Here is a 19904-nt window from a genome sequence, read left to right as displayed (position 1 = left end):
GCGCGAGAATGGCCACTCGCGCCATGTCACACGTTGATATTTTTGCGCCCACCTGCGTTGCATGAATCACATTGCCTTCGTGGCAATCTTTTCTTTTCTTTACTTTTCACCTTTTCCGAAAGGGCGTTTTACGAATATTCGGTGATGCTGCCTGGAATATTCCGTGCTGGGATTTAGGGCTTTTGCTAGGGCTCTTGGGGGCGATGATCCGGCGGAATGCCCGTCTCCGGCGGGAGTATCTGTATCGCAAGAGCTTGGAGGGCAAGGAGCGCGAGGTGTACGAGAAGAAGCGCAAGATCAAGCAAGCGCTGCAAGGTACGAGAATCTCTTTTTGCGAGGAGATGAGCAGCGTTTCTTTTCTTTTTCTTTTTCTTTTGTGCTTTTGTAGAAGGGAAGCCCTTGCCGACTGAGTTGCGGAACGATGAGGCGTCTTTGAGGCAGGAAATCGACCTCGAGGATGAGAACACGGCAGGTTCTTTCTTACGTTTTTGCGTCGTCGAGATTGTTTAGTGAATGGGGGTGTGTGTATTCGTGTTTCAGAGCCTACTACGCACGTCGATGATGAGTACGCTTATGCTGGAGAGGTTGATCCGAAAATTCTCCTGACCACTTCCCGCGATCCTAGCAGTCGACTTACGCAGTTTGTCAAGGTAGCTTGAGGTGTTACCATGAGTCTAGGAAAACTGTTCTGGCCGGTTGTTTACAGGAACTAAAGATCGTCTTTCCAAATGCGCAAAGGATGAACCGTGGAGGACAGGTTCGCCATTCACGCTTTTCCCCGTAGAAACTAAGCTTTTTTGGACAGGTGATTGCAGAGATCGTGGAATCTTGTCGAGCTCACGATTTTACCGACATAATCATGGTTCATGAACACAGAGGAGAGCCAGATGGCTTGATCGTCTGCCATCTCCCGTATGGTCCGACTGCGTATTTCGGTCTCATGAATGTGGTGAGTGAAAGTGTTTGGAGTTTTTTTCTTGAAGTTTCTAGGAACCAAGCTGATTAATGAGCCATTCTGCAGGTAACGAGGCACGATATCAAGGACAAGAAAGGCCTGGGAACAATGTCTGAAGCATATCCACATCTAATACTCAATAACTTCAACACCAAGGTGCAAGTTTTCTTCGTCTTTATCCGTTTTCGTTTCTGACTTTTTGTCTCTCTTCCAGCTGGGAATGAGAACTTCAAACATACTCAAATACCTCTTCCCAGTCCCGAAGCCGGACTCGAAGCGTTTAATCACATTCGCAAACCAGCAGGACTACATCTCTTTCAGGTACATTCCACCTCCGCATTCTTCCTGTCTGAAGCCAGCACGTTTTGTTGTTTGATTCGCAGGCACCACGTCTACGAAAAGCAGGGGGGCGTCAAATCCATCGAGCTCAAAGAGGTAGGACCGCGCTTCGAGCTGCGGCTGTATCAAATCAAGCTGGGAACGGTGGACCAAGTCGAGGCACAGAACGAGTGGGTCATCCGGCCATACATGAACTCGTCTCGCAAGCGTGCTGCTTTATGAGAATCGAATCGGAAAATACAAATAGTGGCTGTACATGTAAGTCGTTTTCAGTCAGGAAAACTTGGACTGGATGGCGTACGCCATTCGAGATGCGAGGCCCTCCCCAACAAGCTGCCAATACTGCAACAGTTGCCACTTCAGTCCTTCAATGAAGCGCTTTGGAGCTGCTAGTTCCAAATCCTGGTGTATCGAAACCATCCGAGACTAAATGGGAATTGAAAGAAAAAGATGATACCTTGAGTAAGATGCATCGAGCGCTGCTGTAGAGAAGAATGGGAACTTCACCGAGGTTCTTGGGAGTCTCGTGTAGCTCGAGAGCTTCGGTGCCGTTGCTTGTGATATCGGCTTGTTTGTTCTCGCCTGAAAGTCGAACAAAGGCCCCGGTTTCCACAAGTGGACGAGCAATATCAAAGGGTATCCATCTATCGAGCACACATTAGTTTCTTACTTTGCGGTAAAACTTGAAAGCTTACTTTAGAGTCAAAGGACAGAGAAGCTCCGCTGGCGCGTAGGCCGCCTTGTAGCGCATCTTTGGACAGGAGTGTATGTAGTAACCGAGATAATAATACTGTAACGATGGCTCGGCGGCAGCTTTAACCCACTCGATCTCCTGCAAGGCCGAAAACTTTCCCAGAGAAAGAAAGGCAAAGTCGGGATCCCAAAACAAATACTTGCTGGAAAGGCACTTTGGAAGAATGTCGACAACCCCCACAGCAACAAGGCGTCCATCGATTCTGTACTGCTGATGGAAAGAGCCATAGCTAGTGGAGGCACTTTGAAAAGGAACTAATGGAGAATCCACCAGAAATCTTCGATACGACGATTCCAGGACCTGCTTGTCGTTGTGGACAAGAACCTGGTATTTCTTGTAAAGCTCAAACGATTCACGATCAAATGCCGACCTTTGCATTCGCACCTCCAAAGTCCGCTTCACCCTGTGTACCGGAGCTTCTCCATCTCCATGGCCAGCTTTTGTTTCGCCATGGATGGCAGCCACAGAAGATTTCCCCTTGGCTGAGCTCGAGAGATAAAAGTTGACGTGACCCTTGCAAGCCTTGACAACTACACCGCTCAGCTGTTGAGCCGAGAGCTTCGCTGCCAGCTGAGAAGCCAAGTCCGCCGGTACCACCTCCATAGCTAGCTGACCACCATCTAAATTGCGCCTCTTCTTCAAGGCTGATGCCACTAAAAACGCAGCGTTGCTCGTGTAGCTCGCTTCCCACTCAGAAGTGCTGTCCTCCTGGAGCTTTTGTCTAACCTTCTCCGATATCCTGCGAACTCCAACATCCGGAACCTGGAAGTCCGAGCCAACACCGGCATCCACCATCCAATCTCTTATCGCTGCCTTCAAGCTATCTACAAGGGCCGCGGAGACTCCATCCTCTTCTTTCCCAGTCTCCATTCCACTGATAGTTCCCTTGGAGGCATCATCATCTTTTCCAATGCAGTCGCCTTCTAGATACCTGCTTGTGATAGAATAGATCGTCAAAAGTGCGCGTGAAAGACCGATAAAGTTCTAGTTCTTGCCTGTTCATGCGACGTCTTACACGGATTTGCTCCTTGGAAGGAACGAACGCGTCCACTTTGAGCCGAATGGTGTAGGGAGGACAGCACGTCCTTCCCTCGGGTTTATAGAGAAAACTTCCAGATCGTCTCCACCCTCGATCCAGCAGCTCTGGAGAAGAAAAAAAAAACAGAACTTTCACCAATCGAGAGGAAGAGATCACAGAGATACCTTGATAATCGTTCACGTGAAGCCTGCGAGCGGCCATTCCTGCCAAGAAGCACGCATAATTCCCAGTCAAGACCAGCCACAGCACACATACTTCGCTCACCGTGAGCTACGCTGCTCGTCCGCCCGGATTTGCAGTAGCCACACCGGGAGCTGTACACGCCCTGGTCGTCGACGATGCTGGTGATGGCGCGCCTGCCGCTGGCGCCGCCGCCATCGCTGCTGCCGCTGCTGCTGCTGCTGCTGGCCGCCATCGCCCGCGCTCGCCCTAATGCGCATCGTACGGACAAGGAGATGCCCGCGGCATATTCCCAGATAGATATGGTCGGTGGATTTGCTATCTAGGGTTTTTGGCTCTGACATGGTCTCGCGGGAGTGAAAGTCACTGCTGGCCGCGCAATTTCGTCGCTAGGATCTTCTCCAGCAGCTGGTATGTGCAAGGTAAGCAGCGCATTGCCAGAATTTCATGCCATTGCTGCTTGCTGGTAGCTGCTTGCTAGGGCGGTGGCTAGAAGAGAGTGAAAAGATCCATTCCTGTGTGATCTGTTTTGCATTGTGAATTGCGGGGCCTGACAAGCAAGGGGCGCGCGCGCGCGCTTGATTTCCTCCGCTGGCAGGAAACTGTTGCGCCCTCTACAGGAGAATGGATAGAAGAGTTGGAGCGGGAGAGCGCTAGAATGGAGGAGGCTGTGGGCGAGCACCACACTCACGAGCCGGCTTCCAACGAGTGCTGCTCCGTGCTGGTGCAGGAGGTCCGAGCGCCGGTGGAGGTGGTCTGGTCAGTGGTTCGCCGGTTCGACCAGCCGCAGTGCTACAAGCGATTCATACGCAGCTGCTCCACGCAGGGCGACCTCAAAGTGGGGAGCACCCGGGAGATCACGGTGGTGTCGGGGCTTCCCGCGACGACGAGCAAGGAGCAGCTGGAGATCCTGGACGAGGACAAGCACATACTGAGCTTCAAGGTGCTGGATGGCGACCACAGGCTCAGGAACTACAGGTCCATCACGACGCTGCACGAGACGCTGGTCCAGGACCGGCCGGGGACGCTGGTGATGGAGTCGTACGTGGTGGAGATCCCGGACGGGAACACCCGGGAGGACACGCTCACTTTCACCAACACGGTGGTGCGCTGCAATCTCCAGTCGCTGGCTCGGACCTGCGAGAGGCTCCTTCCCCATGCGGTCTAGACGGATCCGGGGAAAGCTTCGAGCGCTCCCCTCGGGACGCGGCGGTGATTGTCGAGACGCGAAAAACTGGGGGGTAATCGTCGAGCTCTTTGCCTGGCTGATGATCTCGTGTGGTTTATGGTGTGTACGTGAGGACTACGAAAATTACAGGTTTCGGTGTACAAAGTGGCAGAAAAAGGCTATGGCGGTGGAGGGAGAGGAGGCTGATATTTTTTATAAGATGGGAAAAAATTCGGGCACCTTTTGTGATGCTACCCGGGATATGCACTGGGAATTTTTATACTTTGCTGTGTACTTATATAACTAAAGGTAATCGAGCTTCCTTGCAATCTTTGCTTCTTGATTCTCTCTCTCTCTCTCTCTCTCTCTCTCTCTCTCTCTCTCTGTGGAAAAAAGCTGAAAACGATGTGATAAGCATGACTTTGACCAGCTAGAGTGTGACTTGACCAGCTTTGGACTTGACATACTCTCTTTGGCTCAGCCGCGTGAAGCACGGCAATGGCGCTCTTGAGCTTGCTATGGATGATCCCCCTGTTCTTGCTCGATCGCTCGGCAGCGCAAGGCATTCCACCCGACGAGCGAAGAAGCGACGCCAGACCTGGTGTCGCGGCTTACAACACCCGCAAGACCACCCAAGGGAGCCAGTTCCAGAAGAATGTGGAGACGGTCATGCAGTTCCTCTACGAACACAATCCTCCCAATGGATTCGCGTCATGCCTTGGCTATGGCGATTTCCCCGACACCGCTTACGGCCACACTGGCTGCTACAACATGTCGGATCAGACAAACTGCGCCTCGTGCATCCAGCAGACCTACAATGAGTTCCGGCAAGTGGCTCCTCTTGCCGTGGGTGGCGTGCTTTGGACCAACGACACCTCCAATCGCTGCCGCTTGAGATTCGAGAACTACAACTTTACTGCCGAGCTGGTCAATATGAGTAAGTTTCTATAAGGGAGGATGCATCTCACATGAGAAATTTAGGTGTCTTGGGGGTGCTGGGTCCAAATGTTTCAGCTCCTGCGCCAGCTCCAATACCTCCGTTAAGTTCTTCTCCTCCGGCTCAAGCATCCAGTTCCTCTTCTAGAGACAATAGAGCTCTAGTGTGGCGATGGGGACTCGTGGGAGGAGCAGTGGGGCTTTGTTTGCTCTTGGGTGTTGCTGGCTTTGCCATATGGAGATGGAGGATGCATACCAAGTTGGTTGGGCGCCACAGGCGTGGAGACGATGCCGACATCCAAAGTAAGTGTTGTTTTCTCTCGAGTGTTCTTCCCGTTTTTGACGTGGTTTGCTTCGTTGACAACAGGAAGCATTGAGGGTCCTGTTGTGTTCACGTACCAGGATTTGTCTCTAGCCACTGATAGCTTCAGCAAGAGGAACAAGCTTGGACAAGGTGGATTTGGAACTGTTTACAAGGTTAGTTCTTTATTCTGTGAAGTTGCACGCCTAGAACTATCCTGTTTCTTGTAGGCCACCTTAAACAATGGCTCGCAAGTAGCAGTGAAGAAGCTCTCCTTGCAGTCTAACCAAGGCAAAAGAGAGTTCGTGAACGAGATCACCATTATCACGGGAATTCAGCACCGAAATCTTGTAAGGCTCAAAGGCTATTGTGTTGAGGCAGATGAAAGGCTGCTCGTCTACGAGTTCCTCAACAAAGGCAGCCTTGACCGAGCACTCTTCAGTAATAATCCTTGTTTCTCTCCATTCTTTCTAACGATAAGCTTTATCCGCAGGTTCTGAATCAAATGCGTTCCTTGACTGGCAGTCACGCTTTCAAATCGCCATTGGGATAGCTCGTGGTCTTGCTTACTTGCACGAGGAGTCCCATGTCCAGGTTATCCACAGAGACATCAAAGCCAGCAACATCCTCTTGGACGACAAGCTGCAGCCAAAGATCTCCGACTTTGGGATATCAAAGCTCTTCGACTTGGACAAAGGCTTCGGCTTCACGAGCACAAAGGTGGCCGGCACACTGTAAGTTTGATCTCCTCTTCCTTCCACAGTCTGGACGAAACTCACGCCATTCTTCTAGTGGATACATGGCACCCGAGTACACAAGTCGAGGGCGATTGACGGCCAAAGCCGATGTCTTCAGCTATGGAATCCTCGTCCTGGAGATCGCCAGCGGCAGAAAGTGCGTGGATCCGGCATTGCCAGCCGAAGAAGAGCTCTTACTTCAACTGGTAAGTCGATCAAATTAGAACCGATAACCAATGCTGTCATGGCTGCAGTCTTGGAAACTTGTCATGGCAAACAGGATGAGCGAATGCATTGACAAGAGGCTGGGCGGTGACTACGCGGTGGACGAGGTTTCTAGGCTGCTCCGTGTTGCCATGCTGTGTACGCAAGAACATGAGGAAGCTCGACCAACAATGAGTGACGTTGTGGCCATGTTGCTGGGATATCTCGAGATTGGCGCTCTTCCCACTCAAGCTCCCTTTCACTTTGGCCAGGTAATGAGCTCCTCAACGAGTACAAGTAGCGATTACTTGAATTCCATGGACATGCCGCGTTGAGCAAAAGTGTTGGAAGTTTTTGGACTCTGCCGACTTTAAGATCTTGTCCAAGTCGTCTCAAGCCGAGGAAATAAAGAAGAAAGGTACGCTGAAGCTGGGCGAACACATTTTACTAGAGTTTCTCTTAAACCATCGTGTAAACCTTCATGCCATAGCTTGCACTCTTGCAATCTTTCTGCCGCGCAAACCCAGTGATGAGCGCCATCCACGCCACTTCATCGTGTTCTTTGAGTTGGAAATATAGGAGTATAGTAACAGCTCTAGGTTTTTGAGTTGGGCAAGATTGGCCACGATTATAAAAACCAATTCAAAAAGTTTTAAAATATATTTTATATGAATTAGAATAGGTTAAATATTTATTGGTATTGAAGATATTTGTATTAGGCATAAATACATATTTAATTAGATGTGAGGGCCAAGTGTACGGTTACGATGCCGTATACTAATATTAGCGTAGTGGGATTTTGGTAGCTGTCAGATTGGTTTCAATCTGGACCACTCGCTCCTGTATATAAACTAGGGTTTTTGGGCTAATTGATATACACATTTCTGTATTCCCTTTCCATATTCCATGCACTCACATTAGTGAAGATGAGGGGCACCTTTGATTGTCCCTAGGGAGTGTTTGGATTTGGGATTTCAATTTAGATCTAGCTTTTGCATCGTTTAAATCTAACTTTTTCCATTTCTTTTTTTTTGTTCTTTCCTTTCAAGATTTTGGTTTAGATCTAGCTTTTTGCATTGTCTAGATCTACCATTTCTTTCCAGTTTTTTGTCATTTCTCTTTTTTTGCTCTTTCTTTTTCGTTTATCTTTATGGTCGATCCGCAATCTCCTCCTTTGACTCTAAAGCAGCAGTTGGTTCAATTGCTTGATGCTATGCACTTGCAATTGAACAACCAAACTCAATTGATGGCAACATTCACGGCATGTGGTCCAACTCCTCCTGCTCTTGGTGCCAATCCTCGCGTTCGGCCGGAGTTCTTTCGTGGGAATCCTAGGGATGATGTGTACCATTGGTTCGATCACTTCACGATAATTGCCACATATCATTCTTGGGATGATGCTTGACGTTTGTGTGAGTTCCCTACATGTCTCCAAGGGACAGCGTTGCAGTGGTACAATGGATTGAGCACAGCCACTCGTGGCGATTGGAGTGTTCTTCCGGACGTCTTCAAATGCGCCTTCGGACACGCCGACGATTGTGATGATGCCTTCCAACAATTGCATCGTCTTCGCCAAGGGTCATCTAAGTCGGTGATGCAATTTGGTGTTCGTTTCCGAAGTCTTTTGCTTCGTGCGGAGCCTAATATGTCGGAGCGGATCAAGCTAGGAACGTTGTGGCTAGCACTTCATCAAGATCTTGTCGGACTTGTGCATGCACTTGCTCCTGCCACCTTTGACGATGCTCTTCGCTTGGCACAACGTTATGAGACGTCGCCTCTTCCACATCTCACTACACATCCTTCCGCTCCCCTTCCTATGAGTGATGGTCCTGTTCCAATGAAGGTTGATGCTGCTCTACTCGAGTCCAAGGACATGGGCGAGGACATAGTCGTGGCCGTGATGTTTGTTGTTGGGCATGTGATGAAGTTGGTCATACTTATTGGTGTTGTTGGCGCTTTCCGAATTGGCGACCTCCCTTTCTTGGGTGGAGACCTTGGCGTCAGCAACGTCCCGTTGGTGCTGCTGCGGTGGAAGGTTTGGATACCGAGGTGCATCCGGGAAATGAGGAGTCGCGCGAGTAACGGAGGGACCTTGCGCGAATAAGTTAGTGACCCCTCCATCTTTCTTTCGGGAGTATCATCAAGGGGTTCACTCGGCACCGGTTCATCCAGTGTTTACTTTCCAAGCTCATTTTTATAACACAAGGTCTCCTATTCTTCTTTCTGTGTTGGTTGATATAGGTTCGAGTTTATCTTCTATTGCTCGACCTGTTGCTACACGTTGTCGTCTACACTTGCGTCGTGCGGCGGATCCAGTTTTCATTCTTTATGGCAACGGCCGTACCCATGCATGTGCACGAGATGAGGCGGACCTGGTTGTGCATGTGGGCGATCTCGAGCTTGAGTTGCAGTCGTTGCAGGTAGTGCTGAGTCAAGCTTTTGACCTCATTCTTGGTATGGATTGGTTGCAGCGCAATCATGCCAAGTGTGACTTTCAGGCTTCTCCCCCTTGTTTCATACTTCCTCATGTTTCATTCATTCCTCTCATTTCCATACCTCTTCGTCCTTTTACTTCTACCTCTGCTTCCATTACTTTTGTTCCCCCACTATTTCCTCTTGTGTTTCCATCTTGTTCTGCTCTTCCCTTTTCCGATCCCTCTGATGATCTTTGTGTTGCAGCTATTGACCAGCTCATGAAGGAGTATTTTGATTTCTTTGAATTTGACCTATCGTCTGGGGCCAAGATTGCCACACGTCATCCCATTCCAGCCGGGGATGCTCATCCAATCAAGGTTCTTGTTCATTGTCGGTCACCCAAGGAGATCAAGATTTTATATGCAAACATCAAGGACATGTTGGAGAAGGGTGTTATTCGGAAGTCGCAGAGTCCTTGGGCATGTGAACCTCATCTTGTGACAAAGCCTGATGGGAGTATTCGTTTCTACATCGACTATTGTCTGTTAAATGAAGTGACGATCCCAGATGTGTACCCTCTTCTTCACACTGTTGATTTTTTGGATCGTCTGGGGCGAAGTCGTTGGTTCACCAAGCTAGATCTTGCTTCTGGGTACTGGCAAGTACCGATGGCCAACGAAGATATTCCTAAGACTGATTTTCGTACACCGTTTGGTTTGAACGAGTTCTTGGTGATGCCGTTTGGTTTGAACAATGCTCCAGCAACTTTCCAGCGGATGATGGACGAAATTCTTTGTGATATGCCAGAGGTGACTGCTGACTTCATTAATGATGTCTTGATTCACTCGGAGGGGACGTGGGCAGAGCACATTCGTGATGTGTGTAAAGTGTTGGATTGGTTACGGGATGTTGGTTTAAAGCTGAAGCGGTCGAAGTGTGTGTTTAGGTCCAAAGACACAACTTATCTTGGGTACCGTATTTCTCGTGAGGGTTTACAAGTTGATCCTGACAAACTCGTAGCCGTTCTAAAGTTCCCTACTCCGAAGTGTGTGAATGATGTGCAGTGCTTCCTGGGCAAGGTGCAATATCTTGGTCGTTTTGTGGATCATCTTTCTGATCGCACTGCACCGTTGTGAGCATTGCCGAAGTCATCAACGTCATCTTTCATCTGGTCTTCCGATTGTGAGCAGGTGTTTATGGATCTCAAAGAGCTGTTGATGACTCCTCCGGTTTTGGCATATCCTGACTACACTCGACTTTTTATTTTGCGCGTTGATGCTTCTGATATTCGTCTTGGAGTTGTGTTAATGCAAGAGAGCCTAAGTGTGCTTGGTTAGCATCATCCCATTGCATATATAAGCCGTATGTTACAACTAGCGGAGGTGAACTACTCCACGACAAAGAAGGAGTGTTTAGCGGCAGTTTGGGGTTTCGAGAAACTTCATGCATATCTACATGGTTCTCAGACGTTACTTGAAGGTGACCATGCTGCCGTTATTTCATTATTGAAGCAGAAGAACTTGGTTGGTCGTACTGCTCAGTGGGCTTTAAAGCTTCAGATATATGATTTTGATGTTGTTCATCGCCCAAAGAGTTCTATGGCTGATGCTGATGCCCTTTCTCGAGCTCCTCTTCCTTCTCCACTCTTTTATCTTGTTTCTGATGAGCCTGTTGTTCCAGCATCTGTGGATTTTCTAAATGAGGATTCTGTGCCGTTGGTGGTTGCTATACTTGATGTTCAGTGTCCACAAGGCACAGAGCAAGATCTACCTTCTCTTGATGAGGTTCGCGAGGCTCAAAAGATTGAGCTGTGGATTCGAAGGCTTCGAGATGCGTTTGAGGATCCTGCATCACTTGCTGATGACTTGCTTTTCCGGCATTTACATTCTCAATATCGCCTTGAAGATGGCCTTCTTTATTTTGTGAGGACGGATCCTAATGATCATTCACGACTGGTGGTACCTTCTATCTTTATTCTGCAGTTTCTCCATGCCTACCATGATTCTCCTATTTTAGGTGGGTATATGGGACATCGTCGTGTGACCGAGAAGCTGCGTAGGTCTTTCTATTGGCCAAAGATGCGACATGATGTTATCCAGTATGTGCGTAGCTACGTTTGGTGCCAAGCACGTAATACTCCCCTTTGTGCTACGGAAGGACGGTTTGAGTCAATTGCAATTTCCCGTCCGTTTGAGTTGGTGGCATTTGATTTTATGGGACCTTTTCCACGGTCGACTGCTAGCAATGAATATGTTATTATTGCTTCTGACTACTTGACTCGTTGGGTGGAAGTTGGTGCTCTTGCTAGCGCCTCTGCAACTGCTGTTGGATACTTTCTCCTCAATCAAGTGGTGTTCCAACATTCTTGTCCAGAGCGGATTCTTTTGGATAATGGTCTTGCATTTATGGCTGAGGTATTTCATGTTTTGATGTCTCAGTTGGGGATACGCCACACTTTTATAAGTGTTTATCATCCACAATCAGACGGTCTGGTGGAACGGCTCGTTCGGACATTCAAAGGGATGATTGCAAAGTAGTCGAACTTTCAGCATTCGGATTGGGATGGTTATTTGCCGTCTCTTTGGTATGCCTATGTCACAGGGGTGTAGAGTTTTGTTGGTGCTTCACCATATAAACTTTTATATGGTCATGATCCAATATTACCAACGGAGCTGGGTTTACCTTCGCGATTGCCATGAGCTCCTGATGCTAGGTTATGGGATCAATATTTGACGAGCATTCTTCCACTTGTTCGAGCAGAGTCTGCCGAACACTTAGGCCGCATACAAGTGGGACAACAACGGTGCTACAACTCCCATCATCGTCCACCTGCAAAGTACAAAGTGGATGATTTGGTGTTAGTCCGTTTTCCCCATCTTACGGTACGTGGTTTATCTAAGGGGCTCCTTGCGCAGTGGAAAGGACCATATCGGGTGTTGCGGCAAGTTGGACCGCAAGTTTATGAGGTTCGGCATGACGTCTAGCAGGCCGATCCTCCGGAGATTGTGCATGTATAGCGGTTGAAATGCTTCATACAAAGGGATCAAGAGCAGTTAATACCGTCTATAGATCCGCCGATGCCTCCTCTTGATATTCCTCCAGATCCCGGCCCATTTACAAGAGAACCCTAATAGCCTTCCATTATTCCGAGAGGAGGGGATGATATAAGGGCCAAGTGTACGGCTACGATGCCGTATACTAATATTAGCATAGTGGGATTTTGGTAGCCGTCGAATTGGTTTCAATCCGGATTACTCGCTTCTGTATATAAGTTAGGGTTTTTGGCTAATTGATATGCACATTTCTGTATTCCATTTCCATATTCCATGCACTCACTATTACAATTTTCATAATTAACACTAATACAAACTGTGTTTAGCCTTCATTTGTTAAGTAAATTCATTAACAGACTTATGTCTCTCGTACATTTCTAAACATGTTACATGCTGCAAGCTTGTCTCTGAGCACATCTGGACCAGCTTAAGCACTTACTCCAAGCTGTCCATGGTATGGCATGTTATTTGTAAATCAGGACCATTGACACATGCATTCTATATCTTAAGAATATACAACCCATGTATGACCATGTATATTCTTAAAAAGTGTCAATCCACTCTAGGCAAGCTTTGTAATCTGTGAACAATGCAATTCCCAAGTGAAGCATACACCCATCTATTATAGCCATTCAAGCTTGCCCTTTTCCAGCCACAGATGGGTGTATGCTCCACTCGGGAATTGCATTGTTCACAGATTACAGAGCTTGCCAAGAGTGGATTGACATTTATGTTTCAGTTTTGTAGATGGTCTCTAGCATCATGCCAGGGAGCAAGCTGATCAAGAGAATTAGATCATGGAAGCCCTTGGTCATTCTGTTGTTCATCCCATCAAAAAATCCACCATACTGCTACCATTTGCCATGATAAATTGCCATGAATGATCCTCCCAACCTTGGTGCCTTGAGAACTAAAAGAAGATACTAACTTGCCAAGAATAAACTCTTCTTAGTGTTTGAGAACCTATGCATGTTTTTCCCACATCTCAACTCTTCCCCATTGGATTTAACTTCTACCACCCAAGTAGTCAAACTCACCCATGTGTCCATGGAATATCCTAAATCTCCCATGTGGCCCACTTGGGTAGCTACAGCATGGGAGGTTAGACAAATCCAAAGCTACCCAACTCACTTATTGATTAGAAAGATTAATTGGTCAAGCTATCCTTATTGCATTATGCAAAAAGAATTTTGTGCAAGAGAGGATGAAGAAAGGTACTTTAAGGGGAGGGGATGGTTTGGGGCTATTATGTTTCCATTAGTTGGATACAAGCCATTCTTAATTGCCCCACTATCACATAACCTTGCAAAAAGTAGATTAAGAACATTATTCTCGAACATACAAATTGACTTAGGGCATTTGCAAAAGTTTAGACAATCTCACTGTCCTTTTGAGTCCTTCTCGCAAGCTCATGTAGGAGCCTTTAACTATCTAAATTGAAAAACTAATCTCCAAACTTTCACTAGACTCTAGTGGATATTACAATTTTAGTCCATAGAAAAGTGTTCTAGGCTAACCAGCCATTCACCTATTTTGTTGTAAAAAGGGTTGCCAACCAATTTTGCATCTGGTTTAAAGTTAGGCAATTTAAAGTTGCCAAAGATAGTGGCATCACATTCATATAGTGCAACAAGGTTTTTTAACCCTTTGAACATTTTAGTGATCCTTTATAAACAAACGCACCAAATATAAAATTATAAGTAGCTAGAACATAAAGATCTTCTTTTTAGTGAACATTTAAGTATCTACCTAGTCCAATTCTTTTACATTCTAACCAAAATGGAAGTTCCTTTATCAAGGGGTCTAGAAGCATCTTCTAGATCCCCTAAACCCCCTTAATTATAAATTGATTGATCCTTAAAGCAAATACCCCACCTCTTGGCCACATCCTCTTTTCATATGCCCTTGGGTTGTTGGTGTTCTCATTATTGGAACTTTCTAAATGATTTAATAGTGAGGATTGCAATTTTCATCCCCCATGGTTATTACTTCCACCTCCATAACCAAATTTTAAAGGACTCTTATGATTCCACACTTTCACCTATAAGAATTTCCTATTATGGCATTATGAAGTTGCTCTACCAAATGCCAATTAAAATCTATGCCTTCTTCCTTTATAAAATTCTCTAACCCTATAGAAGGAGGTGAAATCATCATATGATAGCTCCTCTTGGTTTACTATAGTCCTAGATTTTGGAATTTTTCTTTATTGAAGAATCCATTGTTTTAACCACCCTCTTGGTAGCTTAGCTATTGGCATTATTGCTGTTGGTGATGTTATTGTAGCACCTTTTATAAGTCCACTAATGGATGGTTGGAATCCTTTTATCACCTCCTTTTTGACTAATTCTTCTTTATTGATGTTTAATCTAAGTGTGTTACTTAGATTTTCTCCAAGAATTGTCCTCTAATGCTTTAGAAATTAAACTTTCATTTACCATTCTCATAGATACCACGAGACAAGGGTAAATAAACATAGCATTAGTGTAATTATTTTGAAAATCTTTCCAAACCAACTCACTACTTTCTAGATTAAAGAATAGCAAAATCTTCCAAACTCCTCCCCTACATTTATATATGCAAAATGTTAACTCTTTTCTCTGATACCAAGGTATACCAAACAATGAAGTTCACCACTATTTCCCCATGTGTTTGTGGAATATCCTAAATTTGCCATGTGGCCCACTTAAGCAAGTCCCTCTAAAACACATGAAAGTAACTACAACAATAGAGGCTAGGCAAATTCAAGACTACCCAACTCACTTGTTAGCTAGAATGACCAATTAGTCAAACTAAGAGCCCCAATTCCTTGTTGCATTATATAGGAGGAATCTTATTCGAGAAAGGATAAAGAAAGAGGGGAGGAGTTGGGGCCACTATGTTTTCACTAGCTTGCTACAAACCACCATAGAACTAGTAAAATGGAGGTTCCAAAGTGTTACGCAACGTGCAATTACCCCCAATTGCCCCATTGTCACACACCCTTGTAGGAAGTAGATTAAGAATGCTTTTCTATTGATTGCCATTGCATTGCTGTTAATAAGCTATGAACCACTCTCTCCTACTGTAGAATTCTCCCTCAAAACCTCTAAATCCTCCTAGTAAAATATCTCTCAAAAACACTCTTAGATTCAAAATCACTATTTCAAGCTTACTATATTGCCACTAGTAGGCTGTGGAATGCTCACACACAAGCTTCAGGCCACTATGTTGCCATTGACAAGCCATGAAATCCCTTTGGAAAACACTTTCCATTATAATTTTACAAAAACACTTTTAGATGCTTGAGAAAAAAGGTAAGGGTCAACCTAACTCCTTGTCATCCTCCTCCTCTTTATATTTCATATTCCCAACCAAATCTCCTAAAACTAGATTTCTATACTTTGTCTCATAGTGAAGATCGTGGGCACCCAAATTGCAAAGGAATATCCCAATGGATCTTTTCTCCTAGTGCCATATGGATTAAAACACACGTTCAATTGGTACAAACTTCATCTTTATCAACTAGAAATGCCATCTTTCCAATCTCCACCTTTTGCCACTTCTAGGACCATCTTCTCCGAGCAATATGATGGCAGCCATGGTGCTTTTATATTGAGAGTGTCAAATATGTCTCACACTTGCTCATGCATCTTGATTTAACAAACTTACTATATATGCCATCTTGGTTTCCATTAACTTGGACAACCAGCATTAACTTGGGTGATGGTATAGCATGGATTGCAAATGGATCTCCTTTCACAAACTCCTTTCGGCAAACATGGCATATACCCTCCTAATTGGAACAAACTTTCAAAACATGGATGAAAAGAGATCAATCTACAACATTTAAATGATCTTAGCTGCTTACATTGCAGATGGACAACATCTATATTCTATTGAGTCATTCTCCGTTCAACTATGTTATGAGGGAAACATGAGCACACTGTCTTACATTTGAATTGACTGCTTTAAATTATTTTTGCTTTCAAATTTATATATTCAAGGTCTCATTCTACAACCCATTCTTTGCAAGTATGGCATGCAATTCGTAAAAGGGTGGATTTTACAACGGTGGATTTCACTCACATGCCTGTTATTGGTCCATATGTATTATGAGTGTGAAAAAAACACAGGCATAGAATATTTTACGAATATCCAATCCTTATGCCCCGGATGGGGCATCATGCCCATAGCAATGACCCATGCTATGTATGGAATGGAGCCATTCATGGCCCATTCATCCCATGAATTCTAGCAAGTTGTTAATGTTGCAAACCAAATCGACAATTGAACCATACTACCTTATCTAGAGCACTATATTCTCACATCTTGCTCTTGGCACTCATGGCAAAAGAACTGAATTATCCTTTTTTGGCACACCTCTTTTAACATAGTGTTCATAGCAAGCATAAGTGAACTCCATCTAAAATTTGGGAGTGTGGCAGCCTTGATCATCATCGACGGCCATCGCCATGTCCTCCCCGCATTGCCAACTGCCGCTGTGCTGTTCGCAATCATCAATGCTCCCATTGTTACCTGCTGCGGCGTCTAGGCGATCGTCGAATCCTCCTGCGCCGCAATTCTTGAGGATGGAGGTCATCGAGTTGGATGGCAACGCAGGGGAGAAGGTGATGACAAGTGATGGAATCGCTCCAGAACACTGGAATCTGGAGCTGTGATCGCGGCCATTGCTATCAATCCCTAGCATCACTGCAGCTCTCCATACCACCCGAAATATCCCCTACACCATAGCCAAAAACAGATTTTATAAAGCATAGAATAACAGAGCACTAAAGCAGGGCGCTAAGGCAAAGAAGGTCTCCTACAAATTCATCATCATTCGTGGGTGCCCTAGGCCAGAGAGAGCGAGGGTGCTGCGCTGCGCTGACCCACAATGCTCAATGTGCGACCGCCCTTTTGCACAACGCATCACCTAAGCCCTATGACCTGATGAATCCCTATCTTATGGGGTCAAATTTGATGATATGTGGCATCTATGTATAGCACATTGTTCATATTATGGGGACAATAACCTATCGGGCCAACATCCATGGGGTATTCATGAGGCATCCAAATGACATTTAATGCCGAACCAATAGAAAACTGCCACATGGACACTGTATTGTGAGTGAAATCTGCCACAGTAACACTCACCCTTTTGCACGCCATAGCAAGTCTCAAGACGGACAGTGAAAAAAAAAATGCAACCAAAAAGGAAATGTAGAGTTTTAACAACAGACTCTAGGATGCTGTGGCTGATCCTGGCGTGTGTCGCTGGCTGCTCGGTAGCTCGAGCGCCACCAGACGATCCAAACCCAGGCACACAGCCAAATGTGGTCTACTACAACCAAATCAACACCAGCGCCAACAGCACTTACCAGCGAAATGTGGTGGCTGTCATGGAGTTCCTCTACAAGAACAATCCCCCAGACGGCTATGCAACGAGCCTTGGCTATGGCGGCTTCCCAAACGCTGTCTACGCGCACAGTGGCTGCTACAACATGTCCGACCAGCCGAGCTGTGGACAGTGCATCCAGAACGCCTACACGAACATCCAAAGTGTTAATCTGTATGCCGTTGGTGGTGCGATTTGGATCAACCAAACCTTTCAAAGGTGCCGCATGAGATACGATCCTTCCAGCTTTGAGATCGTTCCTGGTAAGACCACAAAAATTTAAGTGCAATACCTTCGTTCTTCTTTTTCTTCTAGGTACTTTGGGCATTGTGGGTCCAAACATTTCATCTCCAGCTCCAGCACCAGGTCCAGGTCTAGCTTTAGGTCCAGATCCAGATCCAGATCCAGCTCCAGCTCCAGCTCCAGCTCCTCCAGATCCAGCTCCAGCTACTGGCAAGCAAAATGCTGGGACGAGAAATGGCGTGATAGCTGGTGCTGTGGTGGGAGGAGCTGTGTTTTGTTTTGTTTGTGCTGTTCTTGGGTTCTTCTTGTTAACAAGGCGAAGAAGAGAATCGGAGAAATCGGAGAAATGCGAAGACTTTGGGATCATCAAGGGTAAGGAAATCTGAAGTGCTTCTAACTTGCTGAAGATGGACCCACCTTGATCAAGGTCTCCATGTGGTCTTTTCTTACAAGGATTTGTGTGCGGCGACCAGGGGGTTCTCTGTGGAAAGCAAGCTCGGTCAAGGTGGATTTGGAACCGTTTACAAGGTTAGTTGTTTTTTATGTGAAGTCGCACAGTAGAACTATCTGTCTAAATGTTGTAGGCCACCTTAAACAATGGCTCGCAAGTAGCAGTGAAGAAGCTCTCGTTGCAGTCCAACCAAGGCAACAGAGAGTTCGTGAACGAGATCACCATTATCACAGGAATCCAACACCGAAATCTTGTAAGGCTCAAAGGCTATTGTGTCGAGGCAGATGAAAGGCTGCTCGTCTACGAGTTCCTCAACAAAGGCAGCCTTGACCGAGCGCTCTTCAGTAATAATCTTTTGCTTCCTTTGTTTCTCCTTCTAACAAAATTAAAAATTCCATCCGCAGGTTCTGGATCAAATGTGGTCCTTGACTGGCACTCACGCTTTCAAATCGCCATTGGGATAGCTCGGGGTCTTGCTTACTTGCACGAGGAGTCTCATGTTCAGATTATCCACAGAGACATCAAAGCCAGCAACATCCTCTTGGACGACAAGCTGCAGCCAAAGATCTCCGACTTTGGGATATCAAAGCTCTTCGACTTGGACAAAGGCTTCGGCTTCACGAGCACAAAGGTGGCCGGCACACTGTAAGTTTGATCTCCTCTTCCTTCCACAGTCTGGACGAAACTCACGCCATTCTTCTAGTGGATACATGGCACCCGAGTACGCAACTCGCGGGCGATTGACGACCAAAGCTGATGTCTTCAGCTATGGAATCCTCGTCCTGGAGATCGCCAGCGGCAGAAAGTGCGTGGATCCGGCATTGCCAGCCGAAGAAGAGCTCTTACTTCAACTGGTAAGTCGATCAAATTAGAACCGATAACCAATACTGTCATAGCTGCAGTCTTGGAAACTCGTCATGGCAAACAGGATGAGTGAATGCATTGACAAGAGGCTGGGCGGTGACTACGCGGTGGAGGAGGTTTCTAGACTGCTCCGTGTTGCCATGCTGTGTACGCAAGAACATGAGGAAGCTCGACCAACAATGAGTGACGTTGTGGCCATGTTGCTGGGATATCTCGAGATTGGCGCTCTTCCCACTCAAGCTCCCTTTCACTTTGGCCAGGTAATGAGCTCCTCAACGAGTACAAGTAGCGATTACTTGAATTCCATGGACATGCCGCGTTGAGCAAAAGTGTCGGAAGTTTCCGGACTCTGCCGACTTTAAGATCTTGTCCAAGTCGTCTCAAGCTGAGGAAATAAAGAAGAAAGGTACGCTGAAGCTGGATCGAACACATTTTACTAGAGTTTCTCTTAAACCATCGTGTTAGCTTGCAATCTTGCAACCTTTCTGCTGCGCAAACCCAGTGATGAGCGCCATCCACGCCACTTCATCGTGTTCTTTGAGTTGGAAATATAGGAGTATAGTAACAGCTCTAGGTTTTTGAGTTGGGCAAGAAGCTGTTAATTAGCCACGATTATAAAAACCTTCACTTTGGCCAGGTACTGAGCTCCCGGACAAGTATAAGTACTAGCGATTCCCTGGACAAACCGCGTAGTAGGTTTTCCTTGGCTTGTCCGTAGAGATCGTGAAGTTGAAACTCCACGAGCTGGATCCAGCTATTTGTCGCACTAATGACAACGTCAAGCACCTCAATATCTTGACCATTTGTCCACTAGAGCTGCAATTCATTCTTTGCCAGCGTTGAAAGCTTGAGCAATCGTGCTCATTGACTTTTTCTCCTCCTGACATT

General features: G+C 46.3%; 5 protein-coding genes and 1 long non-coding RNA gene across 7 annotated transcripts; 4 read left to right on the top strand and 2 right to left on the bottom strand.

Moving 5' to 3' along the window:
• Positions 1–172: 172 nt before the first annotated feature.
• On the top strand, positions 173–1760 carry LOC9662639 (U3 small nucleolar ribonucleoprotein protein IMP4). The gene is made up of 8 exons (XM_002990632.2): positions 173–315; positions 389–472; positions 541–650; positions 707–757; positions 806–949; positions 1022–1111; positions 1170–1276; positions 1339–1760. The coding sequence occupies exons 1-8, from the start codon at positions 204–206 to the stop codon at positions 1514–1516; spliced, it is 876 nt and encodes a 291-aa protein (XP_002990678.1). The 5' UTR covers positions 173–203; the 3' UTR covers positions 1517–1760.
• Positions 1493–3537, bottom strand: LOC9662888 (arginyl-tRNA--protein transferase 1). Its single transcript, XM_002990575.2, has 6 exons — positions 3352–3537; positions 3252–3290; positions 3044–3191; positions 1990–2979; positions 1752–1938; positions 1493–1696 (listed from the first exon to the last, which is right to left on the bottom strand). Exons 1-6 carry the CDS (start codon positions 3500–3502, stop codon positions 1568–1570), a joined length of 1644 nt encoding a protein of 547 aa, XP_002990621.2. The 5' UTR covers positions 3503–3537; the 3' UTR covers positions 1493–1567.
• Positions 3538–3601: 64 nt separating this feature from the next.
• On the top strand, positions 3602–4778 carry LOC9662887 (abscisic acid receptor PYL5). Its single transcript, XM_002990631.2, has 2 exons — positions 3602–3689; positions 3866–4778. The coding sequence occupies exons 1-2, from the start codon at positions 3681–3683 to the stop codon at positions 4433–4435; spliced, it is 579 nt and encodes a 192-aa protein (XP_002990677.2). The 5' UTR covers positions 3602–3680; the 3' UTR covers positions 4436–4778.
• Positions 4779–4888: 110 nt separating this feature from the next.
• LOC9662886 (cold-responsive protein kinase 1) lies at positions 4889–7077 on the top strand. Its single transcript, XM_002990630.2, has 7 exons — positions 4889–5372; positions 5417–5674; positions 5739–5848; positions 5903–6113; positions 6166–6406; positions 6465–6615; positions 6664–7077. Exons 1-7 carry the CDS (start codon positions 4934–4936, stop codon positions 6946–6948), a joined length of 1695 nt encoding a protein of 564 aa, XP_002990676.2. The 5' UTR covers positions 4889–4933; the 3' UTR covers positions 6949–7077.
• Positions 7078–16392: 9315 nt separating this feature from the next.
• On the bottom strand, positions 16393–16995 carry LOC112342518. The gene is made up of 2 exons (XR_002990999.1): positions 16890–16995; positions 16393–16804 (listed from the first exon to the last, which is right to left on the bottom strand). It is a non-coding gene; the product is annotated as an uncharacterized LOC112342518 (long non-coding RNA).
• A 181-nt stretch (positions 16996–17176) lies between these two features.
• On the top strand, positions 17177–19498 carry LOC9662885 (probable LRR receptor-like serine/threonine-protein kinase At1g56130). 2 transcript variants are annotated; one of them, XM_024664467.1, is made up of 7 exons: positions 17177–17721; positions 17774–18073; positions 18129–18229; positions 18286–18496; positions 18557–18797; positions 18856–19006; positions 19049–19498. In XM_024664467.1, exons 1-7 carry the CDS (start codon positions 17265–17267, stop codon positions 19337–19339), a joined length of 1752 nt encoding a protein of 583 aa, XP_024520235.1. In that variant the 5' UTR covers positions 17177–17264; the 3' UTR covers positions 19340–19498. The 2 variants fall into 2 exon arrangements, with proteins under 2 accessions (XP_024520235.1, XP_024520236.1); XM_024664468.1 differs by having other exon boundaries at positions 17178–17721; positions 19055–19498.
• The last annotated feature ends 406 nt before the right edge of the window (positions 19499–19904 follow it).

Source organism: Selaginella moellendorffii, unplaced genomic scaffold (genome assembly GCF_000143415.4).
Source record: "Selaginella moellendorffii unplaced genomic scaffold, v1.0 SELMOscaffold_110, whole genome shotgun sequence".
NCBI lineage: Eukaryota > Viridiplantae > Streptophyta > Lycopodiopsida > Selaginellales > Selaginellaceae > Selaginella > Selaginella moellendorffii.
Note: the sequence above shows the minus strand (reverse complement) of the source record. Positions and strands in the feature narration are given on the sequence as shown.

What these genes read in the sequence shown, in the direction of transcription:
- LOC9662639 (XM_002990632.2), top strand. Translation starts at nt 204, where the DNA reads ATGATCCGGCGGAATGCCCGTCTCCGGCGGGAGTATCTGTATCGCAAG. An exon ending in GGATGAACCGTGGAGGACAG is followed by an intron (nt 758 to 805) that starts GTTCGCCATTCA and finishes TTTTTTGGACAG; the next exon opens with GTGATTGCAGAGATCGTGGA. An exon ending in CAGGACTACATCTCTTTCAG is followed by an intron (nt 1,277 to 1,338) that starts GTACATTCCACC and finishes TTTGATTCGCAG; the next exon opens with GCACCACGTCTACGAAAAGC.
- LOC9662888 (XM_002990575.2), bottom strand. Translation starts at nt 3,502, where the DNA reads ATGGCGGCCAGCAGCAGCAGCAGCAGCGGCAGCAGCGATGGCGGCGGC. An exon ending in GACGAGCAGCGTAGCTCACG is followed by an intron (nt 3,291 to 3,351) that starts GTGAGCGAAGTA and finishes GCTTCTTGGCAG; the next exon opens with GAATGGCCGCTCGCAGGCTT. An exon ending in TCACGTGAACGATTATCAAG is followed by an intron (nt 3,192 to 3,251) that starts GTATCTCTGTGA and finishes TTTCTTCTCCAG; the next exon opens with AGCTGCTGGATCGAGGGTGG.
- LOC9662886 (XM_002990630.2), top strand. Translation starts at nt 4,934, where the DNA reads ATGGCGCTCTTGAGCTTGCTATGGATGATCCCCCTGTTCTTGCTCGAT. An exon ending in TGCCGAGCTGGTCAATATGA is followed by an intron (nt 5,373 to 5,416) that starts GTAAGTTTCTAT and finishes TGAGAAATTTAG; the next exon opens with GTGTCTTGGGGGTGCTGGGT. An exon ending in AGACGATGCCGACATCCAAA is followed by an intron (nt 5,675 to 5,738) that starts GTAAGTGTTGTT and finishes CGTTGACAACAG; the next exon opens with GAAGCATTGAGGGTCCTGTT.
- LOC9662885 (XM_024664467.1), top strand. Translation starts at nt 17,265, where the DNA reads ATGCAACCAAAAAGGAAATGTAGAGTTTTAACAACAGACTCTAGGATG. An exon ending in CAGCTTTGAGATCGTTCCTG is followed by an intron (nt 17,722 to 17,773) that starts GTAAGACCACAA and finishes TTTTTCTTCTAG; the next exon opens with GTACTTTGGGCATTGTGGGT. An exon ending in AAGAGCTCTTACTTCAACTG is followed by an intron (nt 19,007 to 19,048) that starts GTAAGTCGATCA and finishes ATACTGTCATAG; the next exon opens with CTGCAGTCTTGGAAACTCGT.